The sequence below is a fragment of the Bombyx mori genome, chromosome 16, assembly GCF_030269925.1.
Source record: "Bombyx mori chromosome 16, ASM3026992v2".
NCBI lineage: Eukaryota > Metazoa > Arthropoda > Insecta > Lepidoptera > Bombycidae > Bombyx > Bombyx mori.
This window is the reverse complement of record NC_085122.1, coordinates 6,895,877-6,915,803: the sequence shown is the minus strand read 5'-3', so window position 1 is coordinate 6,915,803 and position 19,927 is coordinate 6,895,877. Positions and strand designations below refer to the sequence as shown.

Below are 19,927 nucleotides of genomic sequence, written 5' to 3'. Positions count from 1 at the left end.
CCACCTGGTGCTAAGTGGTTACTGGAGCCCATAGACATCCACAACGAAAATGCGCTACCCCCCTTGAGATATAAGTTCTAAGGTCTTAAGTATAGTTACAACGGCTGCCCCACCCTTCAAACCGAAACGCATTACTGCTTCACGGCAGAAATAGGCAGGGTGATGGTACCTACCCGCGCGGACTCACAAGAGGTCCTACCACCAGTAATTACGCAAATTATAATTTTGCGGGTTTCATTTTTTATTACACGATGTTATTTATTCCTTCACCGTGGAAATCAATCGAGAGCATTTGTTGAGTACGTATTTCATTAGAAAAATTGGTACCCGCCTGCGGGATTCGAACACCGGTGCATCGCTCAACACGAATGCACCGGACGTCTTAACCGTTAGGCCACGACGACTTAATATTAAATCGGATAGTTTTTTTATTATGATAAGTGCAGTAATTAGCGGTAAAAAGCGCACACCACAATATTTTTATTTAAATTGTTTACATTTCTCCATAGAATATATTGCCTAGATAATTGCCAACTCGCGTAATTATTCGAATAAAGCGGCAACACGTACGCAAATTCTAAGCTAACGACCGATCTGTGACTGATGAGCTTCAATAGGCTGGAATTTAAGAGCCTATTGGGTCAGCTTGACCTTTGGCAGCGTCAGGGTTACCGGGTCGATTTGATTGCACCAACCAGAAAATTGAGATATGATATCGATTTATCGATATAAAAAGTTTTATTTTTTTACTAGTCACGTTCTTCTGAAGTAACGATAATTGTATGAAGCAAATCGATATCTTGAAACCTATCATACGTTAATGGTACAGTGACAGAAATTTTCCCTAAAATCCGAATTACTGTACCAAATTATATTATATATATAAAACATAGGATTGCTTTAATAAATATCGCTGAGCTAAATGGCCACCTTGATTTAAGAGGGTGACGAAGCATATTAACTTCACTAGGTAAATGTCGTTAGCTACTTTCAGGCATGACCTTTGTCTCGATTTTATTCTACTGGCTACAAACACACTCTTGTACGACTAACCCTTCATTTATGAAAGATCTACTTATGCAGGTTTACAATATATCTAACATACCAGGAGTAAAGTTACATATTGGATGTCACCAAAGTATTACTTTGGGTAAAACTAACTATATTTTCTAAAAATCGCAACGACGCAGAGAATATTTAAATTAATTTGAGAACAATTTAAAAATAGTGGAGATTCAGATAAACTACACAGAATACAGAAGAAGAAGACAGAATGTACCATAGAAACAATATGCCACTAACTGTAAAATCATTTCTAAAACCACTTCAACCTACGTTTTTCAACAAAGATAATCAATAGCGGTAATTTGCGAGCCTATCTAATCTCGCAAGTTTGCCGGCGAAAGCCCATCCAAGGTCGGGGTGAAATACCAACTTGTTCTTGATTGTAAATGTCGACAAACGGAATATTTATGTAGAAAGCTGTCTCCACAAGGAGAATGGATTTAGTGTAATTGACATTGTTTTATTATACACGGGGAATGGTTCAAACGAGTTTTAAAAACATGATCCTTGTTGTAATGTAGGTAAGTGCTTCCGATGGAAGTGCTCTGATCGGCTGCAGGTTTTGCACTCAAGAAAATCCCTGAGGGAAAAATTTAAAGAAATTAAAGTTCTCACTATGTCATCCCACTACATTTTTGAAAATTTAATGTATGCTCGTAAACATATTGAGGAGTTTCCTAAAAACTGGGACATACAAAATATAAATACTAGGAACAAACACAGGCTCGTTGTGCCGATGAGTAGGTTACATAAGATACGAAATTCATTCGGGTGTTTGTCTGTGCGTCTGTACAACAAAATCCCACAAGATGTTCAGAACCTACATATACCTAGGCTTAAGAAAACTATTAAAGAACATCTGTGCAATAAAGCTTACTATAACGTTAATGATTGTCTAGAAGATTGCACAAAGTGGGAATGAGTTGCTCGCTCCGGGCATTTTAATATTGCAATAATTGTTACGTTATAATACTCATTGTAAAAATGATTATAAAAAAAAAACTAGTATTAAAAAAAAGGACATGCCCCTGAGTTTCTTGCCAGTTCTTCTCAGGACCGAGGCTAGTATTTGTGAATTGGCGGTAGTTCTTTTTGACGTTCAACAAGTATGTACTTTCATTTACGTTGAATAAAAAAAAAATTTTTTTTTACTAGGTTTGATTTGATGGCTCTAGATACTCTTGTCAATGTTTACTCGTTTTGTCAATTAAACATCGTAAATCCAGTGTAAGTTAAACTGCAAAAGTGCCCCCGGGTACTTTAAATTCTAAAAACCATTTAAACCATGAATCCAAGTTAATAAAACTAAACGGAAAGTATTTTTATAGACTACACGCGTAATAGGCAACGGATCTACATAAATCTAGTTTTTACCCAACTTCGATTCCATTCAATACGCCACTAAAAATTGCTGACAAAGTAAACTCAAGCACATCAAACATCAATCACCAAACATTTATTCATAAAGTGGTCTCTAGCTAGGTAGCGCCATAGTTAGCGCCCTCACTCGTGCTTTGAGTCGTGGGTTCGATTCCAGCATCGGGCAAACATTCATGTGACGAACGGGCCTGTTTACTATTTGTCTAAGGGTCTCGATGAAGGTAGAAAAGATCTCGAAAGCTACAGAGTCCAAGAGTGGATACTCGAAAATGACAAGTATAGTTCAAGTGTAGTGATAAGTCAGTAAATAAGATTGTTTACACAATTTTTTTTATAATTAACAACTAAGAATGAAACAAATTTACACCAAATATAAAGCATATGCGTATCCAAAATTTCTTCTATAGTTCGAACGATTAGAAGGACACTAAAAACGGTAATCTGGAATATAATGAAATGGAACTTAACATAAATAAATTTACGAAGAAAATCGAAGGTGTCAGTCAACTTTACAACTCAACGGTCATTGCTATTCAGAATAGAATCATCAAAATGTTACGGGCTGATAAGCGTTGTATACTCGTAAATAATAACATAATTCAATTTTCATTAAATTTTGTTACACTTGACTGGAGTTCTAACCAAGAAATGTGCCAGATGAATTCTTTCAAACTTAGTCAGACTCACGAAATTAGGAAGTAATAATTTTTCGTATTTATATTAAAGTTTTTATTTTAAAACTGGATTAACAAGTCTACTTGGTAGTAAATTGTCAACAATTGCTGACATTAAGAAGTGAATAACGCAATATACTTTGATATAAGAGATCAGAGATCAAACTGGAACGCAGTACTGCTTCATGGAAGACATTGTCATTTTTTTAAGGCAGGTTTGATTTTTATGACGCGACCATAGAAGTAATTCATGGTCAGAATCAAATTCTAAAGTACTTAGAACTACAACTACCAAATAAGAATTTTTCATATTCTTCATATCAAAACTTTATTATTTATTGTATACAGAAATTATCTAAAGTCTATGTACTAATTGAAAAATAAAGTAAGCTATTTAGACATGTTAATAAATACATAAAGTTAAGCCCTCGTTGTAATTTTTTTAAAAGTAGATCTCAGTTAATTCTTATTAAATTTGCAAAATAGCATTATGTATCCAAAACAAATTTCAAAGTTGTGTTCTGATACTTTGACTCAAAAGTTACGAAGGGATGTATAATTATGATCGCGTGTTGAAAGTCAATGCGATTACTTTAGTTTTACTGTTGGTAGGACCTCTTGAGAGTCCGCGCGGGTAGGTACCACCACCCTGCTTATTTCTGCCGTGGAACAGTAATGCGTTTCGATTTGAAGGGTGGGGCAGTCGTTGTAACTATACTGAGATCTTAGAACTTATATCTCAAGGTGGGTGGCGTATTTACGTTGTATATTTCTATGGGCTCCAGTAACCACTTAACACCAGGTGGACTGTGAGCTCGTCCACCCATCTAAGCAATAAAAAAAAAAGTTATCCAAAAGGCTACACATTATTTTCTCATTGAAACGTCAGTAAAATTTAAATCTTCTGTGCGTATAAATTTAATTTTGTGAACATTATAAAAGGTGTAACCAATAAAAGAACATTAAATTGATAAATGATGTAAACGCTTATTTTGAATAAGAAACATTTAATACGATTCGCTTCGTCATAACAGGAAACCATGATTTCCTGATGACATTAAAGTTTTCAAGTTTTTATACGAAGATATATACTTAATGTTTCGTGTAATTATCAATTTAAAGTTACAGGTTAGCCTAGTACTTATATAATTGCAGTAGGGTATTTTGATTCTATTAAGAATATGGATAATTTCGTCTTCTGTTTTTCGTGAATGATTAAAAATATAAAATAAAGATTCTACCCTTAAAATCTCCAAAAAAACATGTTTGAAATCCAGTGCCTTGAGTCTAAAATCAAATATAATATAGGTTTGTCTCGTAATCAAATGCATGAGACTGGGTAAATACTAATGACGCCATAGTGCATTAAACAACTTTTTGCGACATTGTTCGAATTTAAAATTGTATTTACTGCATTTTCGCGAAAAATAAAGGCTTAGAGCTATTGAGAGATTGTGTTTCTAATAGCTTTAGTTGGTCGCCGATTACTGGTTGCGGAGGCATTGTTTAGTGATCGCAAGCGGTCGCCCTCAGCTCAAGGTGAATCGGTTGACTGACCGGTCGCATTCCTCTTAACTCAATGATTCTTTTTAATTTTTTTAATGTTGCCGAGCAAAATTCTTTGTTTTGCCACTAGGAAGTTTAAATTTCATACGTTTACCTATTTAATATTTACTAGTTAAATGCAGAAGAACAATGTGGCGATAGCTATAAAACAACGCAAGATATTTGACAGATGCCTGAATCTCTTATGAAATTTTACGCTTACGAAATTTTCAAGATAAGTTTGCTTCATACATGTTCGAAACAAAAACATTCGGCCCATAAGTTTACCTAGTGATATCATCAGCTCAGTGGAAGAAATTGCCTTTCTTGTTAAACCTTCTAAAACCATATTAATAAGCTACCAAATACCAATACCCATGTAACCTAAACTTTTAGACTTATAGAGATGTCTTGTTTTATAAAATATAAAGTAAAAGGTTTCTAATGAAATGCGTACTCAAGAAATGTTCACGATTGACTTCCGCGGTGCAGGAATAACATCCTGTGATAAAAATCAAACCCGCAAAATTATAATTTGCGTAATTACTGGTGGTAAAACTTCTTGTGAGTCCGTACGGGTAGGTATCACCACCCTGCCTATTTTTGCCGTGACGCAGTAATGCGTTTCAGTTTGAAGGGTGGGGTAGCCGTTGTAACTATACTTGAGACCTTAGAACTTATATCTAAAGGTGGGTGGCGCATTTACGTTATAGATGTCTGTAGGCTCCAGTAACCACTTAACACCAGGTGGGTTGTCAGCTCGTCCACCCATTTAACCAATAATAAAAAAAACCTTCATAATATATCTGAGTTTTAAGCAACATCGGGATGACCCCTGATTAAGGACTATCGTCCATAGCCTATTGATTTTTCTAACTGAATTAAAGCTATAATCAATTACTATCACGCTAATAGCGCTCACTTGCTCTCTACTTCTGTATTCTATAGTCTGTACTTTATCTTATTTATCTAGGACTGAAAGTGGTTCAGTAGAACCTCTGAGATAATACAAAAGAGTGCCAAATTCTTTATCAGTAAATAAACTTGTATTTATCTCACAGTTGATCGCAATTTCTCGACTTATTTATCATGCGTAAAAATATGTATAAGCTTATCTACTGGGTACTCGTGGTCTGACCATTATTATTATTATACTGACAATTAATTTTACATTTATAATACTAAATAAATTTTATTGAAGCGAAAAAACTTTCTTGGATTTTTGTGTGTTCCTTTTACACTTGTTTCTCTTTTGGTGTTAAATTGGTTATACTTAAAACTTTGAGGACCGTCGTCTCTATTCAAATACTAACTTAATATCAATTATACTTGAAATAGATTTGAAATAGTCTTTCTCTCGTTGGGTAGTTAGTTCGGTTTGCGATTTAACAGCAGTCGATTCTAAATTATCGATATTATCAAATATTATTATAGATAATGCCTTATCTAGTTAGTTAGCCTTATCTAAGTTTTAGAGCATTTATTATTCGTCCGTTTCCAAAACGATATTCTATTAATAAAATAAATGTAGCGAATAAATTTAAGTTGTACATATACATAGTACACGTAACAACAGTAGTACAAGTATATGACTTGAAATACGTTATCTCTATTAGTGAAAATGTTCACAGACTTTTTAGCGAAACTCCGCTAAGTAAGCCCGCTCGACTGATTTACGGTTACGTGATGAATGTCATACAGAATACGTAACGTTTAAAACAAATATATGTTTTGCACAGAAGTTTTTATTTAATTACTATCCAGAATCTAATCTATGAAAGTACTCGCCGGAGCCTTAAGGGTCAAGCCACCCGCCTTGAGATATAAAGTCCCGATTTCGTTAATAAACGGCTGTCCTATTCTGGAATACAAAAGTTAGAAATAGGTAGAGCAATGGTACCTACCCGCATCAGGTAAGCTCTTATCGCTGGCAACTCATTCCCGATCCTGCGGACAGAATGGAAAGCAGTCGACGTCGCCCAAAACACGTCATCTCGGATCCCCCCGATCCACTAACGGTGCTGCTAGGTACTTCAAGCACCGGTCACCGTTCTCGTCGAACCCGTCGCTTGCGACGAAGGGCTCGACGAGTAAATTAACTCTCAGACACAGCCCACTGAGTTTCTCGCCGGATCTTCTCAGTGGGTCGCGTTTCCGATCCGGTGGTAGATTCTGCGAAGCACGGCTCTTGCTAGGGTTAGTGTTAGCATCGTCGTCAGGTTTGAGCCCCGTGAGCTCACCTACTAGTTACGGTTACGCTAGAATAGCCGCTCCAGGCTACCAGCTTAGGTAGGAAAAAAAAAAAGCTGGCAATTACGGTACAAATCGAGTGACATTACAGACCTACCGGTCACAGTGAAAAAGTCCTATATTATTACAAAGCTTTTTGGACTTATTCCAAAACAAAATATCATATAAGCGATTCTACAAGAATTCTACTAAAGTATCTACTAATTTGATAAAGGATCTCATCTTTTTTCACTTCATATAAACTTTCAAAGTCTAAATTTATAAAAATCTATCACTGATTTCATCGAGTTTCTCACAATATTTCTTGCAACCTTCGTTTTTCCTCTCTAACCATCTACAATAGTCGTCCTACACAATGTATCCGCGTATTCAACGTACGTATTACTTACTATTCAAGTGATTCTGTAATTACTTCACGTTTCTATGCTCGATCATTAAATCTCCTACTGTTTGGGCTTGGTTCTTTTAATTTTATATTTTTGAGCGCAATCGATATGATATTTTGGTAGTAGGTAATATTTTTAGGAACTCACCGAAAGTCTGTGTCTTTGTAGTGATAATATTTGTAGCACTATCTTCATGGAGTGGCCACTCCTGTCTTCTTTCTTTGTTCTTGATGAAAAGCTTTCAGTTTTTTAAGTACTTACTTAGCTGCACTCAATATTCACCACTTTTTCGCGATCGCACAATTTTGATGCGCACGATTCAAATTCAATTTAAAAGTGTCATTGATATAGGAGGGGAAAGGGGCGGGACTACATCGATGCGCTCTCAGTTACGTTCAAAAACATCAATGCTAATTATCCATTGCAGATAGCGTAAACATGCCCCCCAGTTTGAGAGAGTAAAGCTCTTTCAAAGTTAAACACTATAATAATATATGAAACCTACATTATAAATTATCTTATTATCTTAGACTTATTACTTTTATTATTCAATTAGACTATTAAATTACTACTTAATTATATTTAATTAGATTTTGTGGACTGTATGTATGTAGAATTATATCGAACCACTACTGTGTTGGTAAAGGATAAACCTTAACAACAGGTCTACGATAAGTACCAGTTTTCGTTCTAACGTTAACCACCCTTACAACTCCATCACGACCCGGAAAAGTTTCCTCTATTATACCCAATGGCCAATTAAGAGGAGCACTATTTTCAGATTGAAGCAGTACAACTGTGCCAGTTTTAATAGGAGTGCTATCTTTTTTCCATTTATTACGAACTTGTAATGTATTAAGATATTCAAGTTTCCATCTTTTCCAAAAAGACTGGACCAAACTGTCTACAATACGTTTCCTTTGGATGAGATTAGAATGTTCCGTTATCGTTTCTGAAGGTAGTGATTTTAATGGTGTTAAGTTTATAAAATGTGCAGGAGTAAGAGCTTGAGGGTCACATGGATCTGAACTCAAAACTGATAGAGGTCGCGAATTTAATAATGCTTCAATTTGAGCAAGTGTAGTCAACATTTCTTCAAAAGTGAGAAGCTGATTACCAACTATTTTATTAAGATGAGTTTTAACGCTCCGAATATTACCCTCCCATATACCGCCAAAATGAGGGGCTGATGGTGGGTTGAATTTCCAATCTATATTATTATCACGCAATTCATTTGCAAATTTATCTGCATACTGCTCAGAGGAAATCAATTTATACATTTCCTTGAGATATGAGTGAGTTCCCAAAAAGTTTGTTCCACAGTCGGTATAGACTACTTTGATTGGACCACGCCGCGCAATGAAGCGTTTGAAGGCATTCAGGAAAGCTGCTGTGCTCAAGTCCGTTGAGAGTTCTAGGTGAACTGCCTTGGTAACTAGACAAATGAACAGACAAATATACGCCTTTTGACTACGAACACCACGTCGCCTGTAGGGAATAATACGTAATGGGCCAGCGTAATCTATACCAGTGTGATAAAAGGCCTTTGTTTCTTGAACTCTACAAGCAGGTAAATCAGCCATCAATGGACATTGGTTTCGGGGATTTGCTCTATAACATATATTACACTGCTGTACTCGCTTTCTTATTATATTCCGAGCAGAGAGAATCCAGTAGTTTTGGCGTATCAGAGACATTAAGAGCTGCGGTCCGGTGTGCAAATACTTTTTGTGATAATAGTCTATCAAAAGGTTCACTACATGGTCACGAGCGGGAAGTAAAATAGGGTGCTGACTATCAAATTCCAAGTGAGCATTCTCCAATCGCCCGCCAACACGAAAGATACCTTCGTGAACAAAGGCTCTGAGCCGTTGAAATGCAGACGGTAATATTTTGCCAGACTTCACATTCTTAAGTTCTTTATCAAAGTGAACTCGCTGTACAGCCTTGATGATATTCGTTTCGGCCACCTTTAAATGGGAAATATCAAATTTACTCGGTACCAATTTAATAAACCGGAGAACATAAAGTACAATACGGACCAGCTTGGGCCATGATGAAATACGGCATGCAAGCGTGTATAATATATTGTCATTCCGTGCATCATCAGTTGTGAATAGCATGATAGCTGGTTTCATTTCTGGAATATCAGTCATCGATGTGGCATCAAAATTCTTAACTGGCCAATCTGAAATGGGTAGATGAGCAAATCGGGGTCCACTGAACCAAAGAGGATGCTCCATCAATTGTGATGGTGTTAAGCCGCGTGAAAGACAGTCTGCTGGATTCTCTTTACCCGATACAAAATAAAAGTTTCTGGGGTGTATTTCATCCTGTATCTTTGTTACTCGGTTGGCTACAAACGTATGCCATCTAGCCGGTGATGAGTGAATCCATGCCAAAGCCACGGTGCTATCCGTAAAGGCAAATACATTACTTATTTTACAGCGATGAGAATAGCTGTCAATAATTGCTCTCATCAACTTTGCGAGAATCAAGTTACCGCATAATTCTAGTCTTGCCAATGACACGCATCGTAACGGCGCTACTCTGGATTTGGCACAAACAAGCGTAATAGTGAACTTATTTGTTTGTGGAAAATAAACATGTAAATAAACGACACCTCCATAGGCCTTTTCAGATGCATCAGCAAATCCCAATAAGCTAACTATGCACTCTATAACAATGCCAGTATGTCGTGGTATTCTAACATTTTCCAATATTGGCAACTCAGACACGAATCGATGCCAAGCTGCTACAATTTCAGGGCGAGGAGTTTCATCCCAATCTATATTATTAGCCCATAGTGACTTAATGATGAGCTTGGCCCATAGTGTAACAGGAGCTACGAATCCCATTAAGTCCCATATTCTTGCTATAACTGATAAAATATTTCTTTTAGTACATTCGCGGTTCCGTAAATTTACTGTGAATGTGAATACGTCTTCGGCTGGAAGCCAGTTTAGTCCCAGTATTTTTAAATAGCTATCTGGACTAAATTCTATAACTTCGAATTCTCTATGTGAAGAGGGTATCTTAGAAAGAACCTCTGGTGAGTTACTTGAAAACTTTACCAAATCAAAACCACCAGCATGAAACATTTTAATAAGTTGATTAGAAAGTTCGACCGCTGTTTCTTCATTCGCACAGGAAGTAGCCAAATCGTCAGTGAAAACGTCACTGTCAGCTACTGGAGCCGCGAGAGGAAATTGTGATCCCTCGTCCGTCACTAACTGGCGCACAGTCCTGATCGCAAGGAACGGACTACAACACAAACCGAATGGCACACGTGTGAATTCGTAAAGTTTTATCTCCTCGCTTGGATCAAAGCGATACAACATTCTCAGGAATTTCCTATCTTCGTCCTTTACTAAAATCCTCAAGTACATTTGCCTAATGTCGGCACTAATCGCTACATTAAAAAGTCTGAAATTTAAAATTATTCTAAAAAGGTCGTTTTGCAAATTCGGTCCGACTTGTAATATATCATTCAGTGCCAGTCCCGATGATGATTTCATACTGCCATCCAATACTACCCGTAATTTTGTTGTACTTTTATCCTTTCGAACGATGCCGTGATGGGGAATAACATAGTGGAGTGAGGACTCATTTATATTTCTAGAACATGGGTTTAAATATCCCTTTTCTAAATAGTCCTTAATGACTTTATCGTATTCTTGTCTCATTTCGGGTTGCAATAGCAGCTTACGTTCCAATGAAAGATATCTACGCATTGATGCCTGTAATGAGTCACCCAGCTTACTAGGAGTATCTTTGAATGGTAACGAGACAATGTAACGACCTAAGCTATCACGAGTAGTCGTTTGTCTATAAAGGCTTTCACACTCCTCTTCCTGTTCCGTGTATGGCTTGACGTCTGGAATATCCTCTAATTTCAAAAAATTACCAATACAAGCATTATTCTCATTATCCAAATTGTCCTCACCAAAGGTGCAATGTGTATAGTATGAATTATCTATCGAGGGAGCTAATACCGGTGCCTGGCCGACTATTATGTAACCTAATGAAGTCTCAATTGCTACAGGTTCACCGGGGGCCCTAGAAATTATATGAGGTCGTAAAATTCGAGAGAATACATCGGAACCCACAATCAAATCTATACCACTAGGCTGTGAGAATCTGTCATCAGCTAGCTTAATGTGTTTTAGATAATTAAGACTTGAAGTATCGATCTTTGAGGTAGGAAGTTCACCTGTAATTTTATTGATTACCAGAGGTTGTATTGTAATACGCACTGATTCTTCAGTACAAGAGCAAAGTGTTAGACAACAATATCCTTCAATGGAATTTTTCACATCACCCACTCCGCACACTTGCTTTGTTTCGGAAGGATAAATTGGTAAATTAAGTCTCTTACAAAATTCAAGAGTAATCAGATCTCGTTGCGATGCACTATCTACCAATATTCGGGCAGTACTCAAGAACGTGCCTGAATTGTCCATAATATTGCATATCGCTGTACCAAGCAATATAGTTTTAGTGGGCTGCTGATTACATACCGTCTTAAAACACTGCTGTTCCAATGCGCATGCGCACAGTGAATCTGGCATAGCGTTGTCTTGACCTCCGTCAGTGTGGGTGGCAATGTCTACTGATTTCGGTACTTCACCCGAATCACCCTTTGTAATAAAATGTAACAGCGAATGATGACTACGTGAACATGAATTACATTTTTCATTTGACGTACAATTTCGAACTGTGTGACTGGTACTTAAGCAATTGACACAAAATCGGTTGGTTTTAATGAAAGAAAACCGTTCCTTCGGTGTAATTGATTTAAACTTAGAACAATTTTTTAACTGATGGTACTCCGCGACACCACAGAATATGCATCTCTTCTGTTCGTGTACAACAAATGTTTTCACATTATTATTTCTTATATTACGAGGTTTGTTTGAATTACTTTGTTGAGAATTATATTTATTTATTCGAATGCTATTGTTATTCGATATATTATAAGCACGTTGTAAAATATGGGACTGATTACGAATATAATTTATAAATTGAGTACAAGTGGGTAGTTTATCAGAATCCGAGTAGTTCATTTCGAATGATTTAATTAATTCTAAACTAATCTTCTTACAACCTAAATGAACAAAAATAAAATCTTCAAGACATTCTAGTTTTAATTGTTTTAACGAGCTTACTAACGAAGAATATTTGTCTATGTAATTTTCTAAGCTAATCGGGTCAGCATCGTTAGCTACTGGAAGATTCAATAACGTATCAAAATATGACGCCGCCAAGACTCGCTTATCATTATATTTATTCACTAATGTTTGCCATAAAACTGAATAATTTTCAGCAGTGGGCATAAACCCTTGACAAATTAATTGAGCATTACCAGTCAGTTTACCGATTAAATACTGAATTTTTTCACTATCAGATAAACTTTGATTTTCATGGATTATGGATTTAAATGTTTCATAAAATATAGGCCAATTTTGAAGTTCACCATTAAACGGACATAATTCTAATCGCGGTAATTTCGGACACTGTCGGTAGGTCTCAATTTTATTCTCACCAACAACAGTGTTCGCCGTATTTTGCGTATTGTGACGCAACGACATTAGTTCCGAATATTTATATTTTATGCGAGAAAATAGCTCATCAAACGCCACCATTGACTCGTAATTGGGTTCTGTGGCGTCTTCATTTGATGCTAATAAATCATTAAGATCGTCCAGTGACTTTATGAATTCGGTACGCATCATATCTAAAGTACTAGCATTCGACATAAATACATCCACATTGCTCTCATTTATTTTAGTGATACTGTCATAAATGGACTGTACTCGAGAGTAATATGCATTAATTTTACTACGCATTTTACGTACATTACGATCAAAAAGTGATTGAGATTTAGAAGTAGTAGCCATTTTAACTAAGTAGTAACAAAGAAATTTAAATAAAATGTTCACCTATTAATAGTTTTTTCAAGTTGGGGGTAGCCGCTCAATCTATGTGCAACGGTTAAATTATTGTTAAATATCCGGCTCGAAGTGATCAAATATGTTTGGGCTTGGTTCTTTTAATTTTATATTTTTGAGCGCAATCGATATGATATTTTGGTAGTAGGTAATATTTTTAGGAACTCACCGAAAGTCTGTGTCTTTGTAGTGATAATATTTGTAGCACTATCTTCATGGAGTGGCCACTCCTGTCTTCTTTCTTTGTTCTTGATGAAAAGCTTTCAGTTTTTTAAGTACTTACTTAGCTGCACTCAATATTCACCACTTTTTCGCGATCGCACAATTTTGATGCGCACGATTCAAATTCAATTTAAAAGTGTCATTGATATAGGAGGGGAAAGGGGCGGGACTACATCGATGCGCTCTCAGTTACGTTCAAAAACATCAATGCTAATTATCCATTGCAGATAGCGTAAACACCTACACTGCAAATAACCATAGGACTTAGTATGTACCATTTACTCTTCTATGGCATTAGGTGTAGTCCTGTAATTAAATTTACAGAAGTACACATCTATGTCTTTTTTTTCAACGGATAATCTGTGATGTTTTAAAGCTTTCTTTTAAAGTACTTTTACTAGTATGAGACTTTTTGGCGGGAACGCGAGGAGTGAAGTTGTGTGATTTTTTTTTATTTTGTCTATTTAGTGTTTCCTTAGGTTTAAATGTGTAATAGCGGTGGTTTATTAACTTTTTAATATCTGTGAAAGTGCAGAAATGTGGGAAAATGAAACAAAGCCACTGAGCGTAACTTCTCGGGATCCTCCAAAAAGTCCACTGAAAAAATCTCAGTAAATAACCACCATTTTACTGAGATTATATTTCATCCCACATAATCTCATCTCATTTCATCCCAGTTGATTAATGTCTCAAATTAATTATCTTCACTTCATTTCACTCCATACTATCATTTTTCATAAAATTAAGAATATAAATTAAAATAAGACATGACTTAAAAGTCTTAGTTACCAGGTCATAAAATCCCTTTTTAAAAAAGTACTAATATTATGTTAAAATGCAATAAAAGCTGCCACGTGCGTACTAGACCTTAAGGTTGGTGAATACAGAGAAAGTGTTACTGAAAGATGGACCGACTCGCTTTTCAACTTCATTTATTAGCGGGGTATCAGCGGATGTGTGTGACCAACGCTTATTGCACTGACCACCGCTGGTCTACTATCTGTGGTGAAGTGCAGAAGGCGTAATTGATGAAGAGTTTCGTAAGCTGTCTATCTCGCCCTTTTAATATTTCGCAGTTGTGTTTCGGTGGGAATCGACCGCTCAGGAAAATTTGTAACAGTGATTATCGAATTGAACTACCACATACCACTCTTTAGCGCCAACACGTGATACGTTTCATTTCTGATTGAAAGAAGCAAAAAGTTATCAAACGTTGTCCCTTTCAAACATAAAGCTTTAATAAATACAATAAAACAATACTTTGTGTTTCGTAAAACTGATATGGTGTATGTTAAATATCAGCTCACAATTTTTTGTATCGAGTGCGAGTATGAAAAAAACAGTATTTTCACTGAAATGATAATTATAATATAATACATTTTATATTTATTGATTTAATTGTTAACTTATGTTTATTTTAATCTACTCCGTATAATACACATCCAATTTTTGGTAGAATTTACAATAAAATATACTAGTTAGCTCACGCTTAACTTTGATAAAAAAGCATTAACGTAATAAAGAATAATCTATACATATAAATAAAATTGGAGTGTCTGTTTGTAATGTTGAAATAGCCTACTACATGCATATGAATATATATACGGTACATACACCAAAATAACATTTTTTACAATTTTTGTCTGTCTATCTGTCTGTTTGTTCCAGCTAATCTCTAAAACGGCTGGACCGATTTTGACGAGACTTTCACTGGTAGGTAGCTGATGATATAAGGAGTAACTTAGGCTACTTTTTTAGACTAGTTTCGCCACGCGGTTTCACCCGCGGTACGACAATAACCACGGGTACCATCGCGGGACTCAGCTATCAATAATAAAATTTAATGTTTCCGAAGCGAAGCGAGGGCGGGTCGCTAGTCTTTCATAAAGTATGAGTCCAACCTTGTAACGATTCTCGAGATGTGTGTGACTCAAGTATATATTCTGCAATAAAACACGGTGTTCGTTTATTGATGCAAAATATGCGAGGTGTTTCGAAGGTTGAAAGGCAGGATTTCAATTGAACATGAACACAGATGACTAATTAATTTTACATCTTTGATTGGAGTTTGTTTTTGCTTTTTTTGTGTGCGATGAGATTGACTAAGCGATGCTCATAAACAATTTTTTAAGGAATTGGTCACAAACTTTTTTATTATAGTCTAACGGCTGAACAACAAAGGGAATATCTTTCACCGAGCGGGTGATATTTCTCGGTAGACCGAAGGTACGAATGTTGTTGTTCGGAACTTGTATATATGCGCTTTATCTTGAAAATGTCGTAAGCGAGATTCAGGCATCTGTCAATTATCTTGCGTTGTATAATGGCTACCCGCCACAACTGATTACTAATAAAGAAGTGCTTGCTTTCCTGAAGTTATAATGGCAGTTTTGATTATGTCTAAAAATCGCAAATGCTGAATAAAATTGCGTAGGTGGGTGGACGAGCTCACGGCCCACCTGGTGTTAAGCAGTTACCGGAGCCCATAAACATCTACAACGTATTTACCGCTACCTATCTTGAGGTATGAGTTCTGAGGTCTCAGTTTTTACTGTACAACGGTTGCCCGACCCTTCAAACCGGAAAACATTACTGTTTCACGGTAGAAATAGTCAGGTCGATGGTACCTACCCATGCGGACTCACAAGACGTCCTACCACCAGTAAAAACTAAAAACTGAGTAACTAGTGTTTTCTCTCTCTCTCTCTTACCTTTCTAATCTAACCCTGTTGATCTGATAAATTTCTGTCTTTCTCTAAAGCGAGCATTAAACTGGACAAACGATCTATTAAGTTTCCGGCAGTTTAATGTTACTAGTCAAACGAATACTGTTATAAAACATTCAAATACAGTTTACCAACTCACCAGATTGTTAATATTCTTAAATAAATACCTATTTACATGACAGACTAATACTCTAGATTGTTATTTAATTATACAACACAGCTCGTACAGTTATCGTTGAGCGATCGATCTATTTAAGGTTAACGGTCGTCGCATCTTATATGTAGAGATATTCGACATTAACCCAGTATTTCATGATTAAATTGGCATTTATTAACGAGTGTATATACTCGTATGTAAATTATGTATCGCATCGTTGAAGTACTGTTTATTAATTTAAGAATTAGCCACAATAGATAGGAGAGATTACAATCGAACAAGAAATCATAGACACAAACTTATAATTGGTTCGCGGCAAAAACCAGGAAGAAGGTTTTACATATTTTTTTTATTGCCCTTGTAGGCAGACGAGCATACGGCCCGCCTGATGGTGAGTGGTTACCGTCGCCCATGGACTTCAGCAATGCCAGGGGCAAAGCCAAGCCGCTGCCTACCAAATTCGTGCGATTCGTCCATGAGAATATTGTTCAACGTCAAGACTATATATTTATTTTTGCCTCAAACGCCTTAGTATATAATAGAAGCTAAAATAAATTAGAACATAAAATAAATAAGAAAGCTAGTTGAAACTCCGCGCGTAGCTGGAATAGCGCCTTAAGCTACCAAAGAATAGGTAGGGGAAAAAAAGTTAAATAATGATATAAGTTTTTTAGACACTTCGCGACGAGGCCAAAAGCCTCATTGCGAGTAATTCCCAAAAAAAGTATGTTAAACGTCAGGAAGCATCGTTACCAACATGATAATGTTCAAGAATGCATCGTTTCTTTTCCCTATTTCCGTAATGGAATATTAAGATTTTCAAATATAAAAATTGATTGCATTTTAAACGATTTAACGATCTCGTAATTAAAAATAATACTATTAAGAATAATAATTGAATTAATTACGAGGTCGTTTTTGTTTGAACGTGAACATATATGTTATTATGTATTATGAATGTGTTAGGTGTGAATTTTTCTTGGTCGTATTATCTATATATTAATACGTGAAGCAAAAACTCTGCATCCCTTTTTAGGAAAATTGCGCGGACGGAGGAGTATGAAATTTTTCACACTTACAGAGAATATAGAGAAGAAGTGCACAGTGCTAATATTTTTTTAAAATAATGCATAAAAGATACATTAAATCAATAAAGAAAACATTACACACACTACATACCATGTATTTGACACACACACGCATGCATACTATTAATTGTCAAACTTTTGTTCTTGACGTCTGTGGTCAAATTATAGAAGTATAAAATACAATCATAATAGTGTACAAACTTACAATTCCAATTAATTATAGTCGAATTTCGACTACTGCGGGACCTCTTCATAAACCGATGTGAATCGAACATTAAGAGTGGGTGATTAAGTTTCGTTTTTCTTGGTAATTACGTCTTCCTAAATCCATAAGAGGCTTGCACAGTTTTTATAAAAGCTGATTTATCAAATTTTAAGGTCTAACGTCATATTATTGATTGTTTTGGTTCGCAAATTACTGCTCAAGTTAATTTATACTTCAACAATGTTATATATGTATAAAGAAGGACTGATGTAATAGTATTGTAATAGTTTCAGGACAAAAACGTACAAGAATATTTGCTTTAGCATGAAATTTTTAATTGTATTCGTAATGTTTATTAGTTTTTCTATTTTTAATTATTTTAAATAAAACTTCACTATGTTGCTCTTTGTAACGAAGAAACGACATTTCTAGTCAATTTAATTGTAATTTAATTCCACAATTATAATTAGAAATCAATTTCACGAAACTATTTACTTGTTTTCCTCCTTTTCTAATAGCGCATATAAAGGAAATTCAAATTAAAGAAAGGTACACTTCTATACATATTTATACAGATTTTAATAGCAGTAGGCAACAGCTTGGCTCTGCTCCTGGCATTGCTGAAGTCCATTGGCGACGGTAACCACTTACCATCAGGTGGGCCGTACGCTCGTCTGCCTACAAAGGCAATAAAAATAAATAAAAAAAAAACAACTTTGCTCTAGTCACGAAAAGACCAAAGAAAGATAAAATACCCTTTTTTACGTACATTTGCAGGGAATAAAGAAAAATATTTCACAACAAATACATAATATGGTAAAAGCCCATTTAAAACACAAACTAAATTTGAAATGTACAATCATTGAATAGGAATGTTTGTTCAACAGATAAATAAATAAGAATTTCAAGAATATTTGTGTCATCTTGACTTGAGATAAGATAAACACGAAAGATTTTTTACCTTAAACGTAAGATATCATATTAATACATGTTTATTAGTATGTTAAAATTTATAGCATTCCATAGTGAAAAGATAAACTTAAATCTAAAAAAATAATATAGAAATTCGAAGAGAGAGAAAGAGTATACTTTATTGCCCACAAATACACAACAGATAAATATACAATAGGCGGTCTTAACCATAAAAGTAATCCCATCCAGACAATCGCTTTTATCTAAAAAATAAAAATAAAAGATACAGCAGGTATGTTGCAGTGTACTGTTATTAACAATGTTCAAAAATATCTATAAAAAAGATACCAAGCTTTTACGCACATGTTTCAAATAATGTATAAAACTAATATTAAATTATTATCACTGACATACTTATGTACATACAATCAACAGTTTGCAAAACGTAAAGCATACAAAAGACAATTTTTATATATGCATTTATTTTCGTTTAGTAGTTGATTTCGTTGATATAACCAAGTAAGTTTTATGTAAAGTGAAATGATGAGTTATCTATACATATAAATAAAATGGGAGTGTCTGTTTGTAATATTGAAATAACCGCTTTTTACTACATGCAAATGAATATATATACAGTACATACACCAAAACAATTTTTTTTACAATTTTTGTCTGACTGTCTGTCTGTCTGTCTGTTTGTTCCGGCTAATTTCTGGAACGGCTAGACCGATTTTTACGGGACTTTCGTTGTTAATAAAACAAGTTAAACATGCGGCAGACGTGTACGTTTTAGTACAACCATCCCAAATGGTAGTAACAGTGAAATTTTACTGCGAACAGGGTGCTAATCGTAAACACTTTACGTCTCGCCTTACAGACGCAATTTAAAAGGCAATAAAGCTGATTAAAAGTCGTTCTCGAAGTCTAGCACACGGTTGAGTTGTTTTGTACCAATTAACACTAGACGATGGCCGAGCTTTACTCGTTTTTTTTTTTTTTTGGTAAATTGTGTTTTTTAGAAATTATATTTAAATACGAATTACATATTGATAAAATGATGAATGGTTTGATCGTTTAGGCATTTTTAAGCGAACACGTGAGTTAAAAATACACAAATAATAAAAATAAACAATTCATTTTCTTGATCTAACCTTAAACCAAACACTCATTAGCTTCGGGTGGCATAACAACGCCATCTGCTGAAATAGCTTTAGTGTTATTGTCTTTAACGCAGTTAGTAGCTCTCAATTATGAAAAATAGTATTATTATTCGCCAATAGATGTCGGGAAGAGTCATAAAGTTGATTATTGAAATCATGAATAAAACAACATTATCCGAAAATAAATCGTAGCTAGATCGATTTAT

The 19,927-nt window shown here is 35.3% G+C and overlaps 2 protein-coding genes across 15 annotated transcripts in view; one reads left to right on the top strand and one right to left on the bottom strand.

Moving 5' to 3' along the window:
- The window catches only part of LOC101746345 (uncharacterized), a 104,375-nt gene that overhangs the window by 22,975 nt on the left and 61,473 nt on the right, over window positions 1-19,927 (top strand). For 2 of the 14 annotated variants that reach the window (XM_062673012.1, XM_062673007.1), the window contains exon 3: window positions 15,142-15,186. The exons of the other annotated variants lie outside the window; for them this stretch is intronic. The gene's annotated coding sequence lies outside the window, so the exon portion shown is untranslated. The remainder of the gene's footprint in view (window positions 1-15,141; window positions 15,187-19,927) is intronic. 14 annotated transcript variants of the gene reach the window in all.
- Window positions 7,930-13,035, bottom strand: LOC119629716 (uncharacterized). Its single transcript, XM_062673167.1, has 3 exons — window positions 12,689-13,035; window positions 11,858-11,971; window positions 7,930-11,359 (listed from the first exon to the last, which is right to left on the bottom strand). The coding sequence occupies exons 1-3, from the start codon at window positions 13,033-13,035 to the stop codon at window positions 7,930-7,932; spliced, it is 3,891 nt and encodes a 1,296-aa protein (XP_062529151.1).